General features: G+C 37.3%; 1 protein-coding gene across 1 annotated transcript in view; it reads left to right on the forward strand.

The window, feature by feature from the left end:
- Nucleotides 1-1725: 1725 nt before the first annotated feature.
- Nucleotides 1726-21708, forward strand: part of LOC135774817 (uncharacterized) — a 38477-nt gene continuing 18494 nt past the window's right edge. Inside the window, 24 exon segments of the mRNA XM_073812169.1 lie at nucleotides 1726-1741; nucleotides 1839-2150; nucleotides 2563-2886; nucleotides 3570-3884; nucleotides 3969-4292; nucleotides 4378-4695; nucleotides 4868-5224; nucleotides 5973-5999; nucleotides 6141-6452; nucleotides 14624-14938; nucleotides 15351-15674; nucleotides 16351-16665; nucleotides 16750-17073; nucleotides 17159-17476; nucleotides 17683-18029; nucleotides 18450-18466; nucleotides 19651-19661; nucleotides 19767-20081; nucleotides 20160-20390; nucleotides 20492-20587; nucleotides 21057-21116; nucleotides 21224-21280; nucleotides 21377-21454; nucleotides 21567-21629. Of these exon segments, the coding sequence (XP_073668270.1) occupies nucleotides 1726-1741; nucleotides 1839-2150; nucleotides 2563-2886; nucleotides 3570-3884; nucleotides 3969-4292; nucleotides 4378-4695; nucleotides 4868-5224; nucleotides 5973-5999; nucleotides 6141-6452; nucleotides 14624-14938; nucleotides 15351-15674; nucleotides 16351-16665; nucleotides 16750-17073; nucleotides 17159-17476; nucleotides 17683-18029; nucleotides 18450-18466; nucleotides 19651-19661; nucleotides 19767-20081; nucleotides 20160-20390; nucleotides 20492-20587; nucleotides 21057-21116; nucleotides 21224-21280; nucleotides 21377-21454; nucleotides 21567-21629 (5176 nt within the window).

Consider the following 21708-nt stretch of genomic DNA (forward strand, 5'->3'; position numbering starts at 1 on the left):
ACAAAAGGAAAACAGAAATAGCAATGAAAGTTTAGAGGCTGAGGAAATTGTAAACGTTTATTCATAGTCTTATGACATGTTAATGTTTTTGCATGCGCCGAATCAACGCAAAGCTCTCTCCGTGTGTCGACTATTGAGGGCACTTGTCGTCTTAAATAAACCCGCGCACACAACTTTACGTTGTTTTTCATTGATCTATTCCATACACTATGAGACACAATAGTGCAGCGCTCGCGATCGAATCGCATGCAGGTCGAAACGTGGGTTGTGATCCGTATGGATAAACTGCGATCTGTCACACCACTATTTATTACAAACGCAAAGGCAAACGTGACTTTATATAATTTTAACGTACCGTTAGGTTGTCTTCAACTTTAGTAATGAGCATTCTCGACAGTAACAGAGAGGACTTAGCTCTAACTTACTAATCGTAGCTTTCCACATTTAAGGAAACATATCAAAACTCAGCTGACTTACCTATGACTTTGTTGTGCTTTTTCACCATCTGCATAAAACTCCTTTCTCCGTCCTCTGTTTTTTTTCCTTGTTTTTCTTGGTGCCACCACCGTTCGTTACTCTAAGTGTGCGCCTACTAATTGACTCCGATAACAACATGTCATGATAGAGTGGTTCCTCCCCAATGCGGACTTGCATTTTAATATTTTAAGCTAATAATTTTTTTAAATATAAATAAATCAAAGCCCTGTAAATATGAAGTTTTATTTTAAGAAAAGCAAAACCACTAGTACATAATTAATACTGACGAGACTGATGGAGTGGGAGGGGGGGCACTTGGGGTGGCCAATCAAATTGTGGGGGTGGCCCGTGCCCCCCCTGGCCCCGCCCCTGCGTGACAGTGAAGATTCTTTACAGTCACATTTACTGATGCTTTGATTGACAGTCTGTTGCTGCCATCTAGTGGATAAATAAAGTATCACAATATTAAATAGACAAAAAATGTTGCTGCAAATAAATTGATTGATATATTATGTGGATATATTTAATAATTTACTAGTAAATGTAATGTAGAATTTGTTTTTAAGTTCTGCAACACATTTTATTTATAAGTTATGCAACAGATATTGTTTTGTTATATACATTGTTAATATCAATAACTAATAATTTATGTTCTGTCTTATTTTTGATTGATTAAACAGATTAGAAATGTCCATTCAATACTTTAATTGTAGATGTTCAATATATTTCATTTCACATTTATGAAATGGATATATTTGTGAGTGTATGTGTGAGTTTATATTAAAGTGTATGAGTGTGTGTGTGAAGTGATCATAAAGTTTCCTGTACATCTGCACACAACAGGATTTGATGCTGAATAGATACTGAAGTGTTTCCTTACTCTCAAATCAGTCTCATTTATTTGATGTAAATTTATCTTCAATCTTGCAGGTGTTCGTATCCCCTGAACATGGAGGGAGGAGCGTCGTTCATCAGCGCTGATGTTCTGCTGATATATATGGAGAAAATCAAAAATATCTCTTCTGATTTGTCACTCAAGTTGTTTGATGATTTCCTTTCTTATTTCTAATAAGGTAACAGAGAGCGTGATTGGTCTCTCTCTCTCTCTCTCTCTCTCTCTCTCTCTCTCTCTCCCTCTCTCTCTTTCTCTGTCTTTACATTGACTTCTCATTATTCTCTATCAGTCTGTGTGTACAGTAGAGGATTATGGAGATCTGTCTCACACTCATTTTACTCTCCGCTGTAGTAATGATCATTACTGCTGGTAAGTTATATTATCAATTAAAAAATAAAAATATTTATGCTAAACATTAATACGTATCAATATAATTAATGCTTTTTGGTTCTTTTTTGTGCTTCAGATTTGAATGTGAGGTTGGTGAATGGTGGCAGTCGTTGTTCTGGTAGAGTTGAGGTTCTTAAAGGTCGTCAGTGGGGAACAGTGTGTCATCATTGGTGGGATCTGACAGATGCTGCAGTGGTTTGTAGAGAGGTGAACTGTGGAGAGGCTTTACAGGCTCCATATTTTGCTTACTTTGGACAAGGATCAGGACCAATCACAATGGCTGGTGTGCTCTGTAGTGGATCAGAGTCCTCACTAAAGAACTGTAGATCAGATGACTCGGTTATTCAGCGCTGTTCTCATTTTGAAGATGCTGGTGTGATCTGCTCAGGTGAGCCTCTCTAAATATTTTCCTGTTAATTCATGACTAATAACAACATCATTCTGTCACAGGACACACAAATGAAAATACTTGATTATATTCCGGTTTAGATTTTTGTCTTCTGAATTCAAAATACAATTTTTTTGTTAACATTTTATTTAAATCTATACAATAAATTGGCAGTCAAAATATCATCCAAAATCATTTATTTCATGTATCAGAGTGACTTCACTATAATGAGTTAAGAAACATTCATAAATGTTTCTTATTTTTCATTTATTTTCATTAAGAACACATCAAAAAGTTTCCAGACTTGTTATTGAGGATTAGTTGTCTTCTGGAAGGATCTTTCGGTCTCTGATATTATCTTAACAAATCCAGTAACAATCTTATGTTCTGTTCACTTTGTCCATATAATCAGAAATCATAAACTATGGAAGGTTTGCACGACTTGTTAATGGACCTCATCAGTGCTCTGGAAGAGTCGAGCTGCTTCGTGGGAACACCTGGATGTCAGTGTGTGATGCTGTGTTTGATGATCAGGATGCAGAGGTTGTGTGTAGAGAGCTGAACTGTGGGGTTCCTGTACAGCTGCTGGGTGCAGATACTTTTGGTAAAGGAGAGGAGCAGGTGTGGACACAAGAGATTCAATGTAGAGGAAATGAATCACTCAGTCGATTATGTTCATATTCTTCAAATAAAGTAACCTGCTCTCATGACAATGATGTGGGACTCACATGTTCTGGTAAATACAAATTCTGAAACTTTATATAAATAAATCTAATATTAGTTTAAGCAAATCATATTGTAAATATTCAAAATGCAAAACTTTTAAAATGAAAAAAGTAATTTTGTATTTACATAAAATTCTTTTTTCCAATCAGTCTCTTGCTGGTTTTTCTGTATCAACAGTTCAGAGATGCTCCCCAACTTGAACGAGCTGCAGCTCTAAGACAACTATACTCTTAAAAATAAAGATGTTCAAGATTTGATCATATTATTAAAACTAAACCACATTTAGATTTGATATCAATTAAGATGAAGGAGCACAGACAGAGGAAAAATAGAAAGTGAAACTTAGTATAGGCTAAGGTACAGATAAACTTTAGCCTAATGATGATATTTCAGTAATTGATCAATTTCTTGTATTTTATGTATTAATAATTGAAATACAACGAGCTCGTGTTTGTTTTTTAATACATTTACACAGTTCTTGATATTTATTTGACACATTTTATCTGAAGTATTTTGTATTTTAAATCCATTTTTATGTCAATCTCTGGTTATGATCTGTTCTGTTTTTTATTAATTTGAGATCTTAGCAGTTTATGGAGTGCTCAGATAAATCTATATCTCTATATTAAATCTCTTCTTCTGTCTGTATTTTTGTAATATTCTGTTTCAGTAACGTCTGAGATCTCTGTGCAGGTTACTTTGACCACAGACTGGTGAACGGTCCTGATATCTGCTCTGGTCGAGTTGAAGTTCAATACCTTAATGAGTCGAGAACAGTTTGTGATGCATGCTGGGATATGAGAGCTGCCAATGTTCTCTGTAGAGAGCTGAATTGTGGGATTGCTGTGTCTGTTGTGGGAGTGGACTGGTTTGGAGAGGGATCTGGTGAAATCTGGGCTGATGTGTTTGATTGTCAGGGGAATGAAACAAAACTCTCAGAATGTTCAATCTCTTCATGGAGTCGAGCTGAATCCTCTCATAAACAAGATGTTGGAGTCATTTGTTCTAGTGAGTGAACTTCACTCTGTCATTAACATGAAGTTACTGTAGCGTGATCGTAATCAATCTGAAAATGTCAAATCCTTTCTCCAGATTCCTCTCTGTCTCTTCATGATGGTCGAGTGAGGTTGTCTGGAGAGAGAGAGTGTGAGGGTGAGGTGGAAGTTTACATTCATCAGGTTTGGAGGAGAGTTCTGCTGGACTCCTGGAGTCTCACTGAATCCTCTGTGGTCTGCAGACAGCTGGGCTGTGGCTCTGTGCTGAACTTCACTAAATCCTCTTCATCCAGTGATGAACACAGTTATGAGTGTGTGATGGGCTTCCAGTGCTCTGGGACTGAAGATCATCTGAGGAACTGCAGCTCTCCACAAACTCTCAACTGCAGCTCCAGACAACAGCTGGCAATCACCTGCCAAAGTAAGCATAACTGCACATATTCATCATTGTAGTCAATACCTTTAATAGACAACATTGTTTTTTCTCTGTATATCAGAACTCATAGGTCAGAGGTCGATCAGGTTGGTGGGTTCTGGTGGAGATTGTGCAGGAAGGCTGGAGGTTTTTCACAAAGGCTCATGGGGTACAGTGTGTGATGACTCCTGGGATATTAAAGATGCTCATGTGGTGTGCAGACAGCTGCAGTGTGGAGTGGCTCTCAGTAATCAGCCAGTACCAGCCTGGTTTGGTTCTGGTTCTGGACCCATATGGCTGGATGATGTGAACTGTGAGGGGAATGAGACGTCACTGTGGAGCTGCTCTTCACGGGTCTGGGGAGATCATGACTGTAAACACAAGGAGGATGTAGGAGTCGTGTGCTCAGGTAAGAAGTAGAAATGTAGAAAATATGTTTTGTCTTTTCAGTTAATTGTATATGTGAATGATGTGCAGCTGCATCTAATAAATTACATTTTTGTTTTGTTTTGAGTTATTTGCTTTCTTATGGCGGCTTAAGTTCATCTTAAACTCATTCTTAATCCAATTTTTCAATCTAGAGTTTAAAGAGCTCAGGTTAACTGAAGGCTGTGAAGGGAATGTGGAGGTTTTCTACAATGGATCCTGGGGTAATGTTTGCTGGAATCAGATGGAAAGAGACACAGCGAGTCTGATCTGTCAAGAGCTGAACTGTGGAAGATCTGGCAGTCTGTCTGATTCCACATCAAGAGTGCCATCAGCTCATAACTGGTTGGATAATGTTAAATGTCGACCACACGACTCAAGTCTGTGGCAGTGTCCGACTTCACCCTGGGGACAGAATGACTGTAGTCAAAATGAAGTGGCTCATATCATCTGCTCTGGTAATATAAAAAATAAAAAAATGTCTTGTATTAAAGTTTCTGTTCATTTTTCCTGTGAAATATATTGAAAAAAATTATAAGTCTAATGGTCGGTTTCCCGGATAGGGCTCAAGTCTAGTCCAAGACTAAAATGCTTGTTTGAGTTGTCCTGAAATCAGCTTGCACTGTCACATCTTAAAATATATCAGTGCCATTGTTTTGTCTCAAGATGCACAACATGTTTTTTGTAAGGTATGTTTGTAAAAAACTATAGTTAAATGTCGTAAATTAACCAAGACCTAGTCCTGGTTTAAAGGTGCAGTGTGTTTTTTGAAGAAACTCTTAACAGAAATGCAAAATAATATACAAACTATATTGTCAGGGGTGTATAAAGACCTTTCACAATGAACCGTTATGTGTTTATTATACTTTAGAATGATATGTTTTATCTACATACACAGAGGGTCCCCTTACATGGAAGCCGCCATTTCGTGCCACCATGTTTCTACAGAAGCCCTTAACGGACAAACATTTTTTACTAAGTTGTCCGTAGCTTCTCTATGCGTTTCAAAAGCGAGGAGTGATCAATGAACTGAGCCATTGGTTGCAATTCGCAACCTCACCACTAGATACCGCTTAAATTTACACACTGCACCTTTTATCTAAACCTTCTCTGGGAAACTGCCCCTAAAAGGTTTGTTAGGTAAAATTATGAGAGATTTAATGAATTTATGTTCTGTTTAATGGAGAATGAAATGTTGTTTTATGATCTCAGAAAAGAAAAATGAATCACCTAGAAGTCGTCTGTCGTGTTCTACCTCAGCGTCTCCTCACCAGAAACAATGTTTAAGTATGTTTAAACTGTGATAACAAACTGATTATTACTACTTAATTCATTATAAATTATAAATATCTCTTTGTATTGCAAATTTAAATTTCAGTTTGTGTTTGAGTGTGTTGATGTAAATGTTGTTTGATGTGTGTGATGTAGATCATCTTCCTCTCAGACTGAGTGGAGGGAAGGGTTTGTGTTCGGGGAGACTGGAGGTTTATCATAACTCTGTGTGGGGTTCAGTCTGTGATGATCTGTGGGACATCAGAGATGCTCAGGTGGTCTGCAGGCAGCTGGGTTGTGGAGCATTGAGTGCTGATGGGAATGAAGCGTTTGGTGCTGGTGAAGGTGTTGTGTGGATGAACAGAGTCGAGTGCAGAGGGACTGAGATTCACCTGTGGGACTGTCCTCATGTCCTGAAAAAACACACTGACTGCTCACACAAAGAACAAGTTAGACTCATCTGTGCAGGTGAGAGGAAAACACTGGGAGATCAATTCATTATCATTTCAGCAGTTACCTTAATATCTGTGGTTTTTTTACAGACTTGTCAGTGTCTACAACTCCTGCCACAACAACATCAGCTTCTCCTTCAGTTTCTCAGACAAACAGGAGATCAGTGACTCCTCCACAAACTCCTCCTCTCTTCAATCCTCCAGTGGTTGTGATTGTACTGGGAGTTTTGCTCTTACTGCTCTTAGTGCCGCTGCTGATACTGATTCAACACAACAGAGAGATGAGGAGAGGTACAGAGATTCACACATCACATACAAGTACACATCTGACATATTGAACTACATCAACATCAATCTTACTACAGTCTTGTTCAGTGTATCATCAGTCATGTGTTGTGTTTGTGTGTCTACACTCACAGCTCTCTCTAAGAGGAGACACAGGACTCAGACTGAGGCAGTTTATGAAGAGATTGATCACAGACACACAAACACACACAAACACTTCACTCAGAGAGGTGAGACTTCTGTCTTATTCAATCAAATCAGATGTAGAAATATTAAAGTCAGTCTGATGTTTGTGAGTTGAGCTGATGTTCATCTATTATTAGTCCTGTTAAACCTCCGGCTTCAAACCACACAATTCCTCCACAGAGCTGCAGGTGTGTGTGTGTGTGTGTGTGATTATTTTTGGAGGTTAATGGGGAGGGGGGGTTCATATGCTTGTAAGTTTATATGCAGGTGTGTGTGCGCTTCTTCCTGTCTGTTTGTCTTGAATCCGGTGAGAGATGAGTTCATGTCAGGATACAGGTGTGTGTTTGCAGAATGAAGTTAACTTATATTTTTAATGTCTAAATAATGTTTTAATATAAATCTAGATAAAATAGGTTGATGTGATATTCTTGTGCTCTGTGATGTAAATGTAGGTTGAGGTTGTTTGTAATGATCAACATGTTTCTGACCCTTCTGCTTCACTTTAACAGGGAGTCTCATCTCTGAAGAACAGCATTCTGGATATGAAGATGCTGATGAGCTTCTCTCGGGTTAATATTTAGGTTTTGACTCAAATTAAGACAAAATATTTGATAATCCTTGACACACTTGGCAAATATACACATTACAATTCACGATACTAAAGTTTCTGAGTTTCTTTATAGCAAAAGACTACAAGATTGAATATTATGATGATGTCTCCAATGGCAGCGACCTGAAAGGTTTGTGACTTTATTGACTGATCAGACTTCATGGTGTCATAATGTACATACAGATATTTTGTATTTTGTTTTCAAACATGTTTTGTGTTGATGTAGAAGAGATGGTGAATAAAGTCCCAGCAGAATACTATGATGATGTCATCACTGATGGACTAAAAGCAGACAGTGAGACAGGTGCACTTCTGTTATTCTGTATTAAGATGAAATATAAGATCTGTACATGAAGAGAAAATATACTTTATATCTCTATGGGTGTGATGACGTGTCTCTCATGTTATATTTGTAGAAGACACACTTGAGAAGTATGATGATGTCATCACCACAGGACAAATCTCTGATCTTCAAAAAGGTGATTTTACTTCATTTCTAGGCTGTTTTTGTAACGCAACATCTATTTAAAGTGACGCTCAGTACAGATATAATGTAGGTTTACTGACTCTTTATCATTCTGATGGGATTTGTTGTTTATCTCTTATGTATGTGAACACAACAGAGAGTTATGATGATGTCATCATCAATGGACAGAACTTTCAAGGTGTAATAGGTGAGTTACACAGAAGTGCAGATTTACCAAGCAGTACATCTAAGTTTCTTAAGTATGTCTATTATAGCATTAATCCAGTCATTGTGACTTTATCAGCTGTTATCAGTTAGTGTCAGAAAGAGAAATGTGTCAATGACATGAGACATGATGTATTACAAATCACAATATGAGTTGTTTGTCATGTGACTTCATCAGAGGGAGTTCAGGAGGAGTATGATGATGTGAAGAATGACAGTGAAGATGTGACAAACCTCTTAGGTAGGTTATTAACCTCTAGATCTCATTTAAAGATGTATATTATAATATATTTTATCTTTATATATTATCTATTTAAATAGTTCAGTTTAAAATCTTCATATAGTTATAATATAAATAGAATATGAATGTGCTTTGTTTTACCCAACAGATTATGATGATGTGGGGGAGGAGCCAAACAAAGTGGGAGGAACTGTGTGACCCAATAACCACACCCACTGTCTCATGTCATGAAATCATATTACAGCTTAAAATCATATAAGTGATCAAATTTTGCTACTAAAGCTACAGTGCCTGATGTTTTATTGATATTTCAAATAGTTTTTTATTGAATATCAAATGCTTTGCTTTTAGAGAAGTAACAAATGTACTTTATTTTTATGACTGGTTGGACAAGAGTATAAATAAAATATCAGAGAGCATCATACTGTATACAAATGTGGTTTTATTTAAACGGCCGTCTAAACGGCACAGTTTCTTGTGTGAAGGTGCATCTCAACATCAATGTTTTAAACAATTTAAAGCTGAGGGTTTTGAGTCTTACTGCTATTGAATGATTTGTGTTGAGTTTGGATCTTCTGCAGTAACAGATTCATCTGTAGATTGAGCTCGAGTTCACTCTTCTTGGAGTTTTGTCTTGAATTCCTGCAGGTAAAATAAATCAAACATCAGTGATTTGTGTCTGACATAAAATATTCATCATAAAATTAAAGGATTTAGGAAACTACAGAACACAAATAACACAACTTCATCTTAATAACATGTGTATTTCTGTGCAGTTGTGTGATGAATCTGTCTGTGTGTTGTTATAATGAAATATCTTTGTTATATCACACATCTACTGGATGTTATCATGGTCAGTTTCTTCTCTTCTCACATCTCTTTATCCTCTCAGCTCCTCCTTTATCTTCTCATTATCTTCTGTGTGTTCATTCAATAAAGCTACACAACAATAAAACACAAAACACAATTTTAAAATAATTCAAATGAAAAACAGATGATAATAAACGGTCATAATTTTGTGAGGTTTATCTTTCAGATTGTGTTGTGATTTCTGCTTCATGACATGAATGAGTTTGGTCAGCAGAGATGTCAGGTGTTGTGTTTGAGTTTCTTCTCTTCATCCACTGCTCTCTCTTTCCATCTCTTCTTCTTTCTCTTTTCTTCTTCTTCATCTAATCGTTTCTTTTCAGTCAGGTAAAGATGTTTCAGATGCTCGGGATTTTCCTCCTCTAACTGAACTGTTGACTGTTTTAAATCCGTCTTTTCTTGTAAAGTAGTTTCTCATATTCATGTTTTATCTCTTCATCTTGTAAAGCAAATCTCATGAGGAAATATGAGACAGATATTAGAGAAGATTTCAGCAAAACTGATTCAAATACACTCATTTCTGTTAACAACATTGTACAATGCAAATGTTTAGTTTATCAGCTGTTTTTTTATATATAAAGTTTAACAAACCAAAAAAACTGCATGGCACTCTCTTAAAAAAGTAAAAAAGCCTTTTTTGATATGGATTGTTCACAATAAACCTAATTTAAAACTTCGGACATGGTAAATCCAACGCGTTTCGACGAACAAGCCTTCGTCAGGGAGTAAACACATATCAAAAAAACAGGAAGAGATTGTTTTTAATGTGTTTACTCCAGATGAAGGCTTGGAGCCAAAGTGCTTCACATAAAGGAGAAAATAAATACAACGTACAGAAAACGAATTATAATAATGTATGGTCTAAACATTTGAGAGGCCTATCACATATCATATAATTAGACATTGTCTATATTGTATTAATTATTATTTTTTTTAACAAATTGTGTTAAATTTAGTATATAAGTTAATTTTTACACTGATTTATAAAGTCAAATAAAATGTCAGAGAGTCAGCGGTAATATCATGACATTTACAGTTCAGTGTTAGTGGAAGTCTAGTTTAGCAACAACAACTGATGCTTAGCCTGACAGTTAGCCTTCCCCAGGCTAGTTTCCAAGTATAAGTTGCCATAGTACCCGAGTTCCAACTTTTTCAAGTTTGCTTAATGGAACCGAATCGACTGACAATAAGTCTGGCTTATTTCGTAATCTTGTTTTAATGTTTTTAGTATTTGAAGCACAAAAACAAGCAATCGTCTATTCACCCTCTTTAACTATTATCAGAAACATCTTTGAACATTATATGATGAACCCTCATATGCAGCATCACTTTAAACATATTTACTTTTATCAGACGATCAGTTTGATTACGTTTTTAAAGAATCATATTAGATTTACCTCAGTTGTGCTCCCACAACAACAACAGAGTCGTCTGACGAGTAAAGGTCGGACCACCGGTGATGACGTAAGAGTGACTTCAGGCATTAATAATCAAAATTAAACATCGATTTGGCTCCTCACGTCTTAAATTCACAATATATGTCAACAATCAATGACGTCGCTTCAAAACACAACATTTTCCTATATTCTGTTTTAATAAACAGTTATATTTAAACACACAGTGGTCTTTGACGCGCGCGTGATGTTTGGAGCGCGCTCATGTGTGAGATCAGAGGAGTGTTTGCTGTTATTTCAGTCATGACCGCATGGTGTCAGTAGAAGATAGGCTAAATCAATCTCACACTGGTTTATGTTACTTAAACATTTTTTAACCAGTCGTAAATGTTATAAATGTAATATCGGTCGCATATGAGTTATGGCTCTCTGTCGGATTGGCTGTGATTAGGACAGAAGCACGAGTGCAGTATCAGAGGTCGATGAGTTTGACCATGTAGTCAAACAGGTAAGATGTTAAAATAATGTTGAGGTGATTGTGGTGAGATTTGTCTCCTCGTGCAATTATTATAGTAAAGTGAGCCCCTGTGTTTTCTTCTGGATTTAAGAAATTGAGTTAAAACACAAAGTCTGAGGAAGGTTGTGAGTGTTGTAGGTCAGTGTTGTGTTCAGTGAGAATAATTTACCTCAAAATAAAAGTGCAGTAAAAATCAGACTTTAATTTTTATATCGGGAACAAAGTCAAAACATGAAGCACAGTGAAGATTCTTCAGTATGACAACATTTACTGATGATTTGATTGACAGCTTTGCCATCTAGTTGATGAATGAAGTATTACACTATTAAATGCTGTAAGTACTGTATGAGAATTATATTCAGTAGATGTATTAAATTGTTTATTTATTAAATGTACAAATGTTTTTATTAGGGCACTTGTTGTATTTATAGATTTAGAAATAGATGTTTATACTGATAGGATAATTTATAGGTCATTTTTGTACTGTATGTTCATGGGGTACAGTGTGTGATGACTCCTGGGATATTAAAGATGTTCATGTGGTGTGCAGACAGATGCAGTTTAGAGTGGCTCTTAGTAATCAGCCAGTAAGGCAGCAGGGAGTAATAAAGGAAAATGAGGGGGAACGTGATTTTGTGCCCCTTTGCGAAGGTATGACAAAGCGCAGCTCATTTGCTGAACGTAATGTTTTGGATGGGGTGTAGGAATGCAGGAAAGCGTGAAAGTATGCCGGTGCAGTGCCAGTGAAAGCTCTGTAGGTGAGCAGTAGGGACTTCCTTCCTGACATGCACTTCAATTGGTAGCCAGTGGAGAGAGATGAAGAGCAGCGTCACATGAGACCTTTAGGGGTTTTGGAAGATGAACCAATTGGAGTGGTTTGATAGGCTGTGCAGTAAGGCCAGCAAGGAGAGCATTACAGGAGTCCAGCCTGGAGATTATGAGGGCCTGGATCAGGAGTTGTGCAGCATGCTCCGTAAGGAATGGGTTTATCTTTCTGATATTGTGTAACGCACATCGACATGATCGCGCTTGTCTTTGCATTGTAATCAGTGAAGGATATTTCGGCATGAAAGACTACACAGATGTTTATGCCAGTTTTGGAGGAGTAATGGTTGTGTTGCCCAGTTGAATGGAGATGTCATGCTGTATACTGGGTTGTGCAGGAAATTGTTTTTTTCTAGTCAAGTAATATTTTTTTACATTTACAGTATGTAGCTTATATCAGATGTTTACAGCTTAAAGTATCTGCAGTTGTTTAAGCAGTGACTGCAGGAGGTGCAATGATATTACGCACTGCCCGTAAATAGTCCCCTGGCATGATGGTGGCATTGTAGATTATTATATTAAGGTGCTTCACATTATAGTCCAGATGTTTATGTTTTGGTGTGGAGTAGAGTTTGGTGAATGTTGTGGGATATGTGTGGGGATTTATCAGTTCTGGCTGTTCAGGAGTCTGATGGACTGCGGAAAGAAACTGTCTCTCAGTCGGCTCGTACAGGACCAGATGCTGCGGAGACGTCTGCCTGAGGGCAGCAGATCCGTTTGACGAGAGGCTGGTGTCGCTCATGATCTTTCTGGCTTTCCTCGCACACCACCTGGTGTAGATGTCCTGGAGGGAGGGAAGCTCACCTCCTAAAATGTGGCGGGCAGTTCACACAACTCTCTGCAGAGCTTTAAGGCTGCCGACAATGACGTTGGAGCTGTGTGTGGCTGTACTAAAACTAATGCTATTTAATGATTCATGTTCTGGTTTCAAACTGTGGTTTAAATAAATATAATTTGATGTAACAAAGATCCTATTAGAAGGTTTGGGGCTTCAGGCCTTGATAGTAACTGAAGTATCATGAAGCCCTCACAGTCCAAGAGCCTTGTGTTGGAGGTAATAGGTGAAGGGCCCATGAATTTAAAAATCGATAAACATCGGTGGGTTTTCTGTAACACCCTGGATTGTGAAGCCTTATAGCCCAGGGCTCACCTTCATGACTTGTGCATAGATGTTTATCAGTGATTGTTTACAGCAAAAATCTTCATTACTCTTTAAAATCAAAGTGCAGTGAAATCAGACATTAAAACATCAAAACATGTCCCACAATGAAGATTCATCAACATTTACTGATTTACTTTGATTGACAGATCTGTGACTGACATCTAGTGGATAAATAAAGCATTACAATATTAAATGACCTGAGATGCTGCTGTATGAATGTTATATTCTGTAGATATATTGATTTACTGATTGATTTAATGTAGACATGTTTTATATTCTGCAACAGATTTTTTTTCTTAGGTTTTGCAACAGATAATGTGATTTTAATTTATTCTTATTTTATTGGACGTTTTGTCTTTTTTTGTTTAAATAAACTGAGTAGAAATGTCCATTTAGTATTATAATTTCAATGTTAAATGTATTTCACATATTTATATAGGGATATATTCAGAGGTGTGAAGTAGTAAAGCATTTTTACTCACTACTCAACTATCTGTACTTTATCAGTTTTAGTCTCTTTAATGTTTACTTTACCACATTCTGATGTATAATATTGTACTTTTCACTACAATACATTTCATAAATACAAGAAATTTTTAATCTTAATTACTTAAGTACAATAAATGTAGTACTCTCTTATTTATACTCGAGTAAAAGTAATTAAGTACTAGATATTTAATGTCATTAAGTATTAAATAAAGTTCATTATGAAAACTAGTGTAAGTGAAAAGAAAAACACTTACAGAAAAAACTCAATGTATTTGAGTAAAGTAAAAATATTTGAGTACTTTACAGCTCTGGATATCTCTGTGTTTATATTAAAGTGTATGAGTGTGTTTGAAGTGATCATAAAGTTTCCTGTACATCTGCACACAACAGGATTTGATGCTGAATAGATACTGAAGTGTTTTCATTTATTTGATGTAAATTTATCTTCACTCTTGCAGGTGTTTGTCTCCTCTGAACATGGAGGGAGGAGCGTCGTTCATCAGCGCTGACGTTCTGCTGATATATATGGAGAAAATCAAAAATATCTCTTCTGATTTGTCACTCAAGTTGTTTGATGATTTCCTTTCTTATTTCTAATAAGGTAACAGAGAGCGTGATTGGTCTCTCTCTCTCTCTCTCTCTCTCTCTCTCTCTCTCTCTCTCTCTCTCGCTCTCTCTCTCTCTCTCTTTTTCTCTCTCTCTCTCTTTCTCTGTCTTTACATTGACTTCTCATTATTCTCTATCAGTCTGTGTGTACAGTAGAGGATTATGGAGATCTGTCTCACACTCGTTTTACTCTCCTCTGTAGTAATGATCATTACTGCTGGTAAGTTATATTATCAATTAAAACAAAATATTTATACTTAACATTAATACGTATCAATATATTTAATGCTTTTTGGTTCTTTTTTGTGTATCAGAAATGAATGTGAGGTTGGTGAATGGTGGCAGTCGTTGTGCTGGTAGAGTTGAGGTTCTTAAAGGTCATCAGTGGGGAACAGTGTGTGGTTATTATAATTGGGATCTGACAGATGCTGCAGTGGTGTGTAGAGAGGTGAACTGTGGAGAGGCTTTACAGCCTACATATAATGCTTACTTTGGAGAAGGATCAGGACCAATCACAATGGCTTATGTGGAGTGTAGTGGATCAGAGTCCTCACTGAAGAACTGTAGATCAGACGACTCGTTTATTCAGCGCTGTTCTCATTCTCGTGATGCTGGTGTGATCTGCTCAGGTGAGCTTCTCTAAATATTTTCCTGTTAATTCATGACTAATAACAACATAATTCTGTCACAGGACACACAAATGAAAATACTTGATTATATTCCGGTTTAGATTTTTGTCTTCTGAATTCAAAATACAACATTTTTGTTAACATTTTATTTAAATCTATACAATAAATTTGCAGTCAAAATATCATCCAAAATCATTTATTTCATGTATCAGAGTGACTTCACTATAATGTGTTAAGAAACATTCATAAATGTTTCTTATTTTTCATTTATTTTCATTAAGAACACATCAAAACGTTTCCAGACTTGTTATTGAGGATTAGTTGTCTTCTGGAAGGATCTTTTAGTTTCCAATATTATCTTAACAAATCCAGTAACAATCTTATGTTCTGTTCACTTTGTCCATATAATCAGAAATCATAAACTATGGAAGGTTTGCAAGACTTGTTGATGGACCTCATCAATGTTCTGGAAGAGTCGAGCTGCTTCGTGGGAACACCTGGATGTCAGTGTGTGATGCTGTGTTTGATGATCAGGGTGCAGAGGTTGTGTGTAGAGAGCTGAACTGTGGGGTTCCTGTACAGCTGCTGGGTGCAGATACTTTTGATAAAGGAGAGGAGCAGGTGTGGACACAAGAGATTCAATGTAGAGGAAATGAATCACTCAGTCGATTATGTTCATATTCTTCACATAAAGTAACCTGCTCTCATGACAATGATGTGGGACTGAGATGTTCTGGTAAATATCAATGCTGAACCTTTATATAAAGAAATCTAATATTAGTTTAAGCAAATCATATTGAAAATATTCAAAAGGCAAAACTTTTAAAGCTCTTGAAAAAAAGTAATTTTGTATTTACATCAAATACTTTGTTCCAGTCGGGCTCTTGTTGGTTTTTCTGTATCAACAGTTCAGCGATGCTCCTCAACTTTAATACACGAGCTGCAGCTCTACTCTTAAAAATAAAGATATTCAAGATGTGATTTTATTATTAAAACTAAACAACATTCAGATTTGATATCAGTTAACATGAAGGAGCACAGACAGAGGAAACATAGAAAGTGTAACTTGGTATAGGTTAAGGTACAGATAAACTTCAGCCTAATGATGATATTTCAGTAATTGATCAATTTCTTGTATTTTCTGTATTGAAAATTAAAATACAAAAAGGTCCTATTTGTTTTTTAATATACTTACACAATTCTTGATATTTATTTTGATACATTTTATCTAAAGTATTTTGTATTTTAAATCCATTTTTATGTCAATCTCTGGTTATGAGGTGTTCTGTATTTCAGTAATCTGAGATCTTTGTCCAGTTTAAACAGTGCTCAGATAAATCTATATAAATATCTGTTCTTTTGTCTGTATTTTGTTATATTCTGTTTCAGTAACCTCTGAGATCTCTGTGCAGGTTACTTTGACCACAGACTGGTGAACGGTCCTGATATCTGCTCTGGTCGAGTTGAAGTTCGATACCTTAATGAGTTGAGAACAGTTTGTGATGCATGCTGGGATATGAGAGCTGCCAATGTCCTCTGTAGAGAGCTGAATTGTGGGATTGCTGTGTCTGTTGTGGGAGTGGACTGGTTTGGAGAGGGATCTGGTGAAATCTGGGCTGATGTGTTTGATTGTCAGGGGAATGAAACAAAACTCTCAGAATGTTCAATCTCTTCATGGAGTCGAGCTGAATCCTCTCATAAACAAGATGTTGGAGTCATTTGTTCTAGTGAGTGAACTTCACTCTGTCATTAACATGAAGTTACTGTAGTGTGATCGTAATCAATCTGAAAATGTCAAATCCTTTCTCCAGATTCCTCTCTGTCTCTTCATGATGGTCGAGTGAGGTTGTCTGGAGAGAGAGAGTGTGAGGGTGAGGTGGAAGTTTACATTCATCAGGTTTGGAGGAGAGTTCTGCTGGACTCCTGGAGTCTCACTGAATCCTCTGTGGTCTGCAGACAGCTGGGCTGTGGCTCTGTGCTGAACTTCACTAACTCCTCTTCATCCAGTGATGAACACAGTTATGAGTGTGTGATGGGCTTCCAGTGCTCTGGGACTGAAGATCATCTGAGGAACTGCAGCTCTCCACAAACTCTCAAATGCAGCTCCAGACAACAGCTGTCAATCACCTGCCAAAGTGAGGATAATTGACCATATTCATCATTGTAGTCAATACTTTTCATAGACAACATTGTTTTCTCTCTGTATATCAGAACTCACAGGTCAGAGGTCCATCAGGTTGGTGGGTTCAGGTGGAGATTGTGCAGGAAGGCTGGAGGTTTTTCACAAAGGCTCATGGGGTACAGTGTGTGATGACTCCTGGGATATTAAAGACGCTCATGTGGTGTGCAGACAGCTGCAGTGTGGAGTGGCTCTCAGTAATCAGCCAGTACCAGCCTGGTTTGGTCCTGGTTCTGGACCCATATGGCTGGATGATGTGAACTGTGAGGGGAATGAGACGTCACTGTGGAGCTGCTCTTCACGGGTCTGGGGAGATCATGACTGTAAACACAAGGAGGATGTAGGAGTCGTGTGCTCAGGTAAGGAGTGTTATGGAATGAATGTATTTTAAAGAGGATTACATTTCTTTTTAGTCAAAAAAATAATTCTATAATTCTACATATGAAGCTTATATCACAGAACTGCAGTTCTTTAATATGCAGTATTTAAAATGTTTTAACATGTTATTTTGAGTTTAGTACCTAAACTCCAAGTTGAAGATTAATGCAAATATCTTTCAATCTAGAGTTTAAAGAGCTCAGGTTAACTGAAGGCTGTGAAGGGAATGTGGAGGTTTTCTACAATGGATCCTGGGGTAATGTTTGCTACAATCAGATGAACAGAGACACAGCGAGTCTGATCTGTCAAGAGCTGAACTGTGGAAGATCTGCCAGTGAACCCAATTATTCAAATGGATTGAGGTCTCAGAATTGGTTGGATTTCTTTAAATGTCGATCGCATGACTACACTATATGGCAGTGTCCATCTTCACCTTGGGGACAGGATTACTATAGTACAGATGAAGTGGCAAACATTACCTGCTCTGGTGAGATGAAATTTAAGTTACTGTCCTGTGAGATTTCTAATTATTTTGTGTGTAATGTATTTAGAACCTATAGGGTTTGTGATATTATATTACTGAAATGATATGTTTTATGTAAGGGATAATGTAGAGGCAGCCGGTAGTTATTGGGAAATAAGCCCCGACAGTGTGATCAGGACCCGACGCGACGTGAATTTGAAACATTTTATTGGCATAGTTGTTTTAAATTAACATTTTTATCCTTCCGCGAAACTTTGCACAGATGCATAAAATGATCGTAATACCTTATTAAGATCCTCTGCTTCATACTTGTCTGTCTCCATTTTTTTCTCTTTAACCAGTCTTTGAGAAGTTTTAATGCCCATTCTGTATTTTTTTGTGTGTTGGCTTCGTAGCTGTCCTGCTCTATTTTGTCAAGTTCAGTCTCAGTAAGCTGTGTCTTGTCGTGGTTGTCGAGTGTTTGTCACAAGATGACGCCAAACAGACAGTAATCTTTATTGATCTTTATTGGCGCGGAGCGATTTTACTCGTGCAAGTAGTCCGGCTATGCGTTATTATTTTGGAGCGGTTATTATTTGAAAAGAACGAACCTGCAAATGTCTCAACTGACCAATCAGAATCAAGCATTCCAGAGAGCCGTGTAATAATTGGTTTTATCCACCTTATTTTCAAACATGGAAGTAAGTGATGTGACGTATTTCCCTTTTTTTGTTTGAGACATTCATTTTAATAGCCGGCCGGTCGTGGGAGCACACATAAAACCTGATTTAAACAGTTATTGTAAATATTTACTACAACTGCCATGTATGACCAAGTAAGAGGATGAAATTAAGAAGTGGCCTGATATTTAATATGAAAATAAATTCAATCATTTCGTGTTGTTGCTCAGGAGTGACGTGTCTTCAATGCGCAACTATAATAGCACAGAAGCATATCAGTATCTTTGAAATGGGAAAGTCAGTCAAGTGTTTGTACAGGGAATAGATCAAGAATTTGTGTTTTTAACCTTTTCAGGTGATGGTTTAAAATGTTACAACTGTTGAGGTTTAAATGTGGATACAGATCATGGGTGCAAGTGCACCACATACACATTCAGCTCTTGTGCGTGTATTATGGTCAAAATAAATGTTTTGTAGAGATTTACAGCGTTTTTATCAGCTATTATGGCAACCCCTAACTGCAGAAATGATGCCGGTCTTCCTGGATTTCATAAGAAGCATTAAAATGCCAGTCAAAACAGCACACTTGTGTCCCTCGCAATAGGACTACCATTAGCTTTAGTGGCTCACCGGAAGTCATGCGCAAAGGAGCTAAAAGATGGCTGCGCCCACATTTACGTTAAATATAAGGTGGATACCACAGGCCTGATGAATGCTTTATTCTGATTGGTTGAGAAATGTTCCACAGGTGTTGATTATTTTTCTGTAAAACGCAAACCTGGCCTGTCAAATGTCTTAAAATAACCACCAGAAGGATGTTTGTGGTAACCGTGGTATAAGCAGAATAATTGACTCCGGTCCTTTGAATTATTTATTTCGAAAATACTATGGTCCATCATCAATTATTCCTTACGTAATTGACATTTTCTCATGTAATGATTTCAGAAACGGTGATAAATGAAGTTCCTCGGAGTAATCTGTCATGTTCTACTTCACCATCTCCTCATCAGAGACAATGTTCAAGTATGTTTATGTAATAAATAAAACTGTATAAAATTGTAAAAATCTGTGTTCAATCTATGTGTTTCAGTGTGTTGTTGTAAATGTTGTTTGATGTGTGTGATGTAGATCATCTTCCTCTCAGACTGAGTGGAGGGAAGGGTTTGTGTTCGGGGAGACTGGAGGTTTATCATAACTCTGTGTGGGGTTCAGTCTGTGATGATCTGTGGGACATCAGAGATGCTCAGGTGGTCTGCAGGCAGCTGGGTTGTGGAGCAGCATTGAGTGCTGATGGGAATGAAGCGTTTGGTGCTGGTGAAGGTGTTGTGTGGATGAACAGAGTCGAGTGCAGAGGGACTGAGATTCACCTGTGGGACTGTCCTCATGTCCTGAAAAAACACACTGACTGCTCACACAAAGAACAAGTTAGACTCATCTGTGCAGGTGAGAGGAAAACACTGAGATAAATGCATTTCAATTTTAGCTAATTACTTGAATATGTGTGTTTTTTTTATTTTACAGACTTGTCAGTGTCTACAACTCCTGCCACAACAACAACATCAGCTTCTCCTTCAGTTTCTCAGACAAACAGGAGATCAGTGACTCCTCCACAAACTCCTCCTCTCTTCAATCCTCCAGTGGTTGTGATTGTACTGGGAGTTTTGCTCTTACTGCTCTTAGTGCCGCTGCTGATACTGATTCAACACAACAGAGAGATGAGGAGAGGTACAGAGATCCACACATCACATACAAGTACACATCTGACATATTGAACTACATCAACATCAATCTTACTACAGTCTTGTTCAGTGTATCATCAGTCATGTGTTGTGTTTGTGTGTCTACACTCACAGCTCTCTCTAAGAGGAGACACAGGACTCAGACTGAGGCAGTTTATGAAGAGATTGATCACAGACACACAAACACACACAAACACTTCACTCAGAGAGGTGAGACTTCTGTCTTATTCAATCAAATCAGATGTAGAAATATTAAAGTCAGTCTGATGTTTGTGAGTTGAGCTGATGTTCGTCTATTATTAGTCCTGTTAAACCTCCGGCTTCAAACCACACAATTCCTCCACAGAGCTTCAGGTGTGTGTGTGTGTGTGTGTGTGTGTGATTATTTTTGGAGGTTAATGGGGAGGGGGTTCATATGCTTGTAAGTTTATATGCAGGTGTGTGTGCGCTTCTTCCTGTCTGTTTGTCTTGAATCCGGTGAGAGATGAGTTCATGTCAGGATACAGGTGTGTGTTTGCAGAATGAAGTTAACTTATATTTTTAATGTCTAAATAATGTTTTAATATAAATCTAGATAAAATAGGTTGATGTGATATTTTTGTGCTCTGTGATGTAAATGTAGGTTGAGGTTGTTTGTAATGATCAACATGTTTCTGAGTCTTCTGCTTCACTTTAACAGGGAGTCTCATCTCTGAAGAACAGCATTCTGGATATGAAGATGCTGATGAGCTTCTCTCAGGTTAGACGACTGAAGTCAATATTAAAGTTTTGACTCAAATTAAGACAAACTATTTGATAATCCTTGACAGACTTAGCAAATATACACAGAGTCTCTTATCTTTATAGCAAAAGACTACAAGATTGAATATTATGATGATGTCTCCAATGGCAGTGACCTGAAAGGTTTGTGACTTTATTGACTGATCAGACTTCATGGTCTCATAATGTACATACAGATATTTTATATTTTGTTTTCAAACATGTTTTGTGTTGATGTAGTAGAGATGGTGAATAAAGTCCCAGCAGAATACTATGATGATGTCATCACTGATGGACTAAAAGCAGACAGTGAGACAGGTGCACTTCTGTTATTCTGTATTAAGATGAAATATAAGATCTGTACATGAAGAGAAAATATACTTTATATCTCTATGTGTGTGATGACGTGTGTCTCATGTTATATTTGTAGAAGACACACTTGAGAAGTATGATGATGTCATCACCACAGGACAAAACTCTGATCTTCAAAAAGGTGATTTTACTTCATTTCTAGGCTCTTTCTGTAACGTTACATCTATTTAAAGTGACGCTCAGTACAGATATAATGTAGG

Source organism: Paramisgurnus dabryanus, chromosome 1 (assembly GCF_030506205.2).
Source record: "Paramisgurnus dabryanus chromosome 1, PD_genome_1.1, whole genome shotgun sequence".
NCBI classification, from domain to species: Eukaryota; Metazoa; Chordata; class Actinopteri; order Cypriniformes; family Cobitidae; genus Paramisgurnus; species Paramisgurnus dabryanus.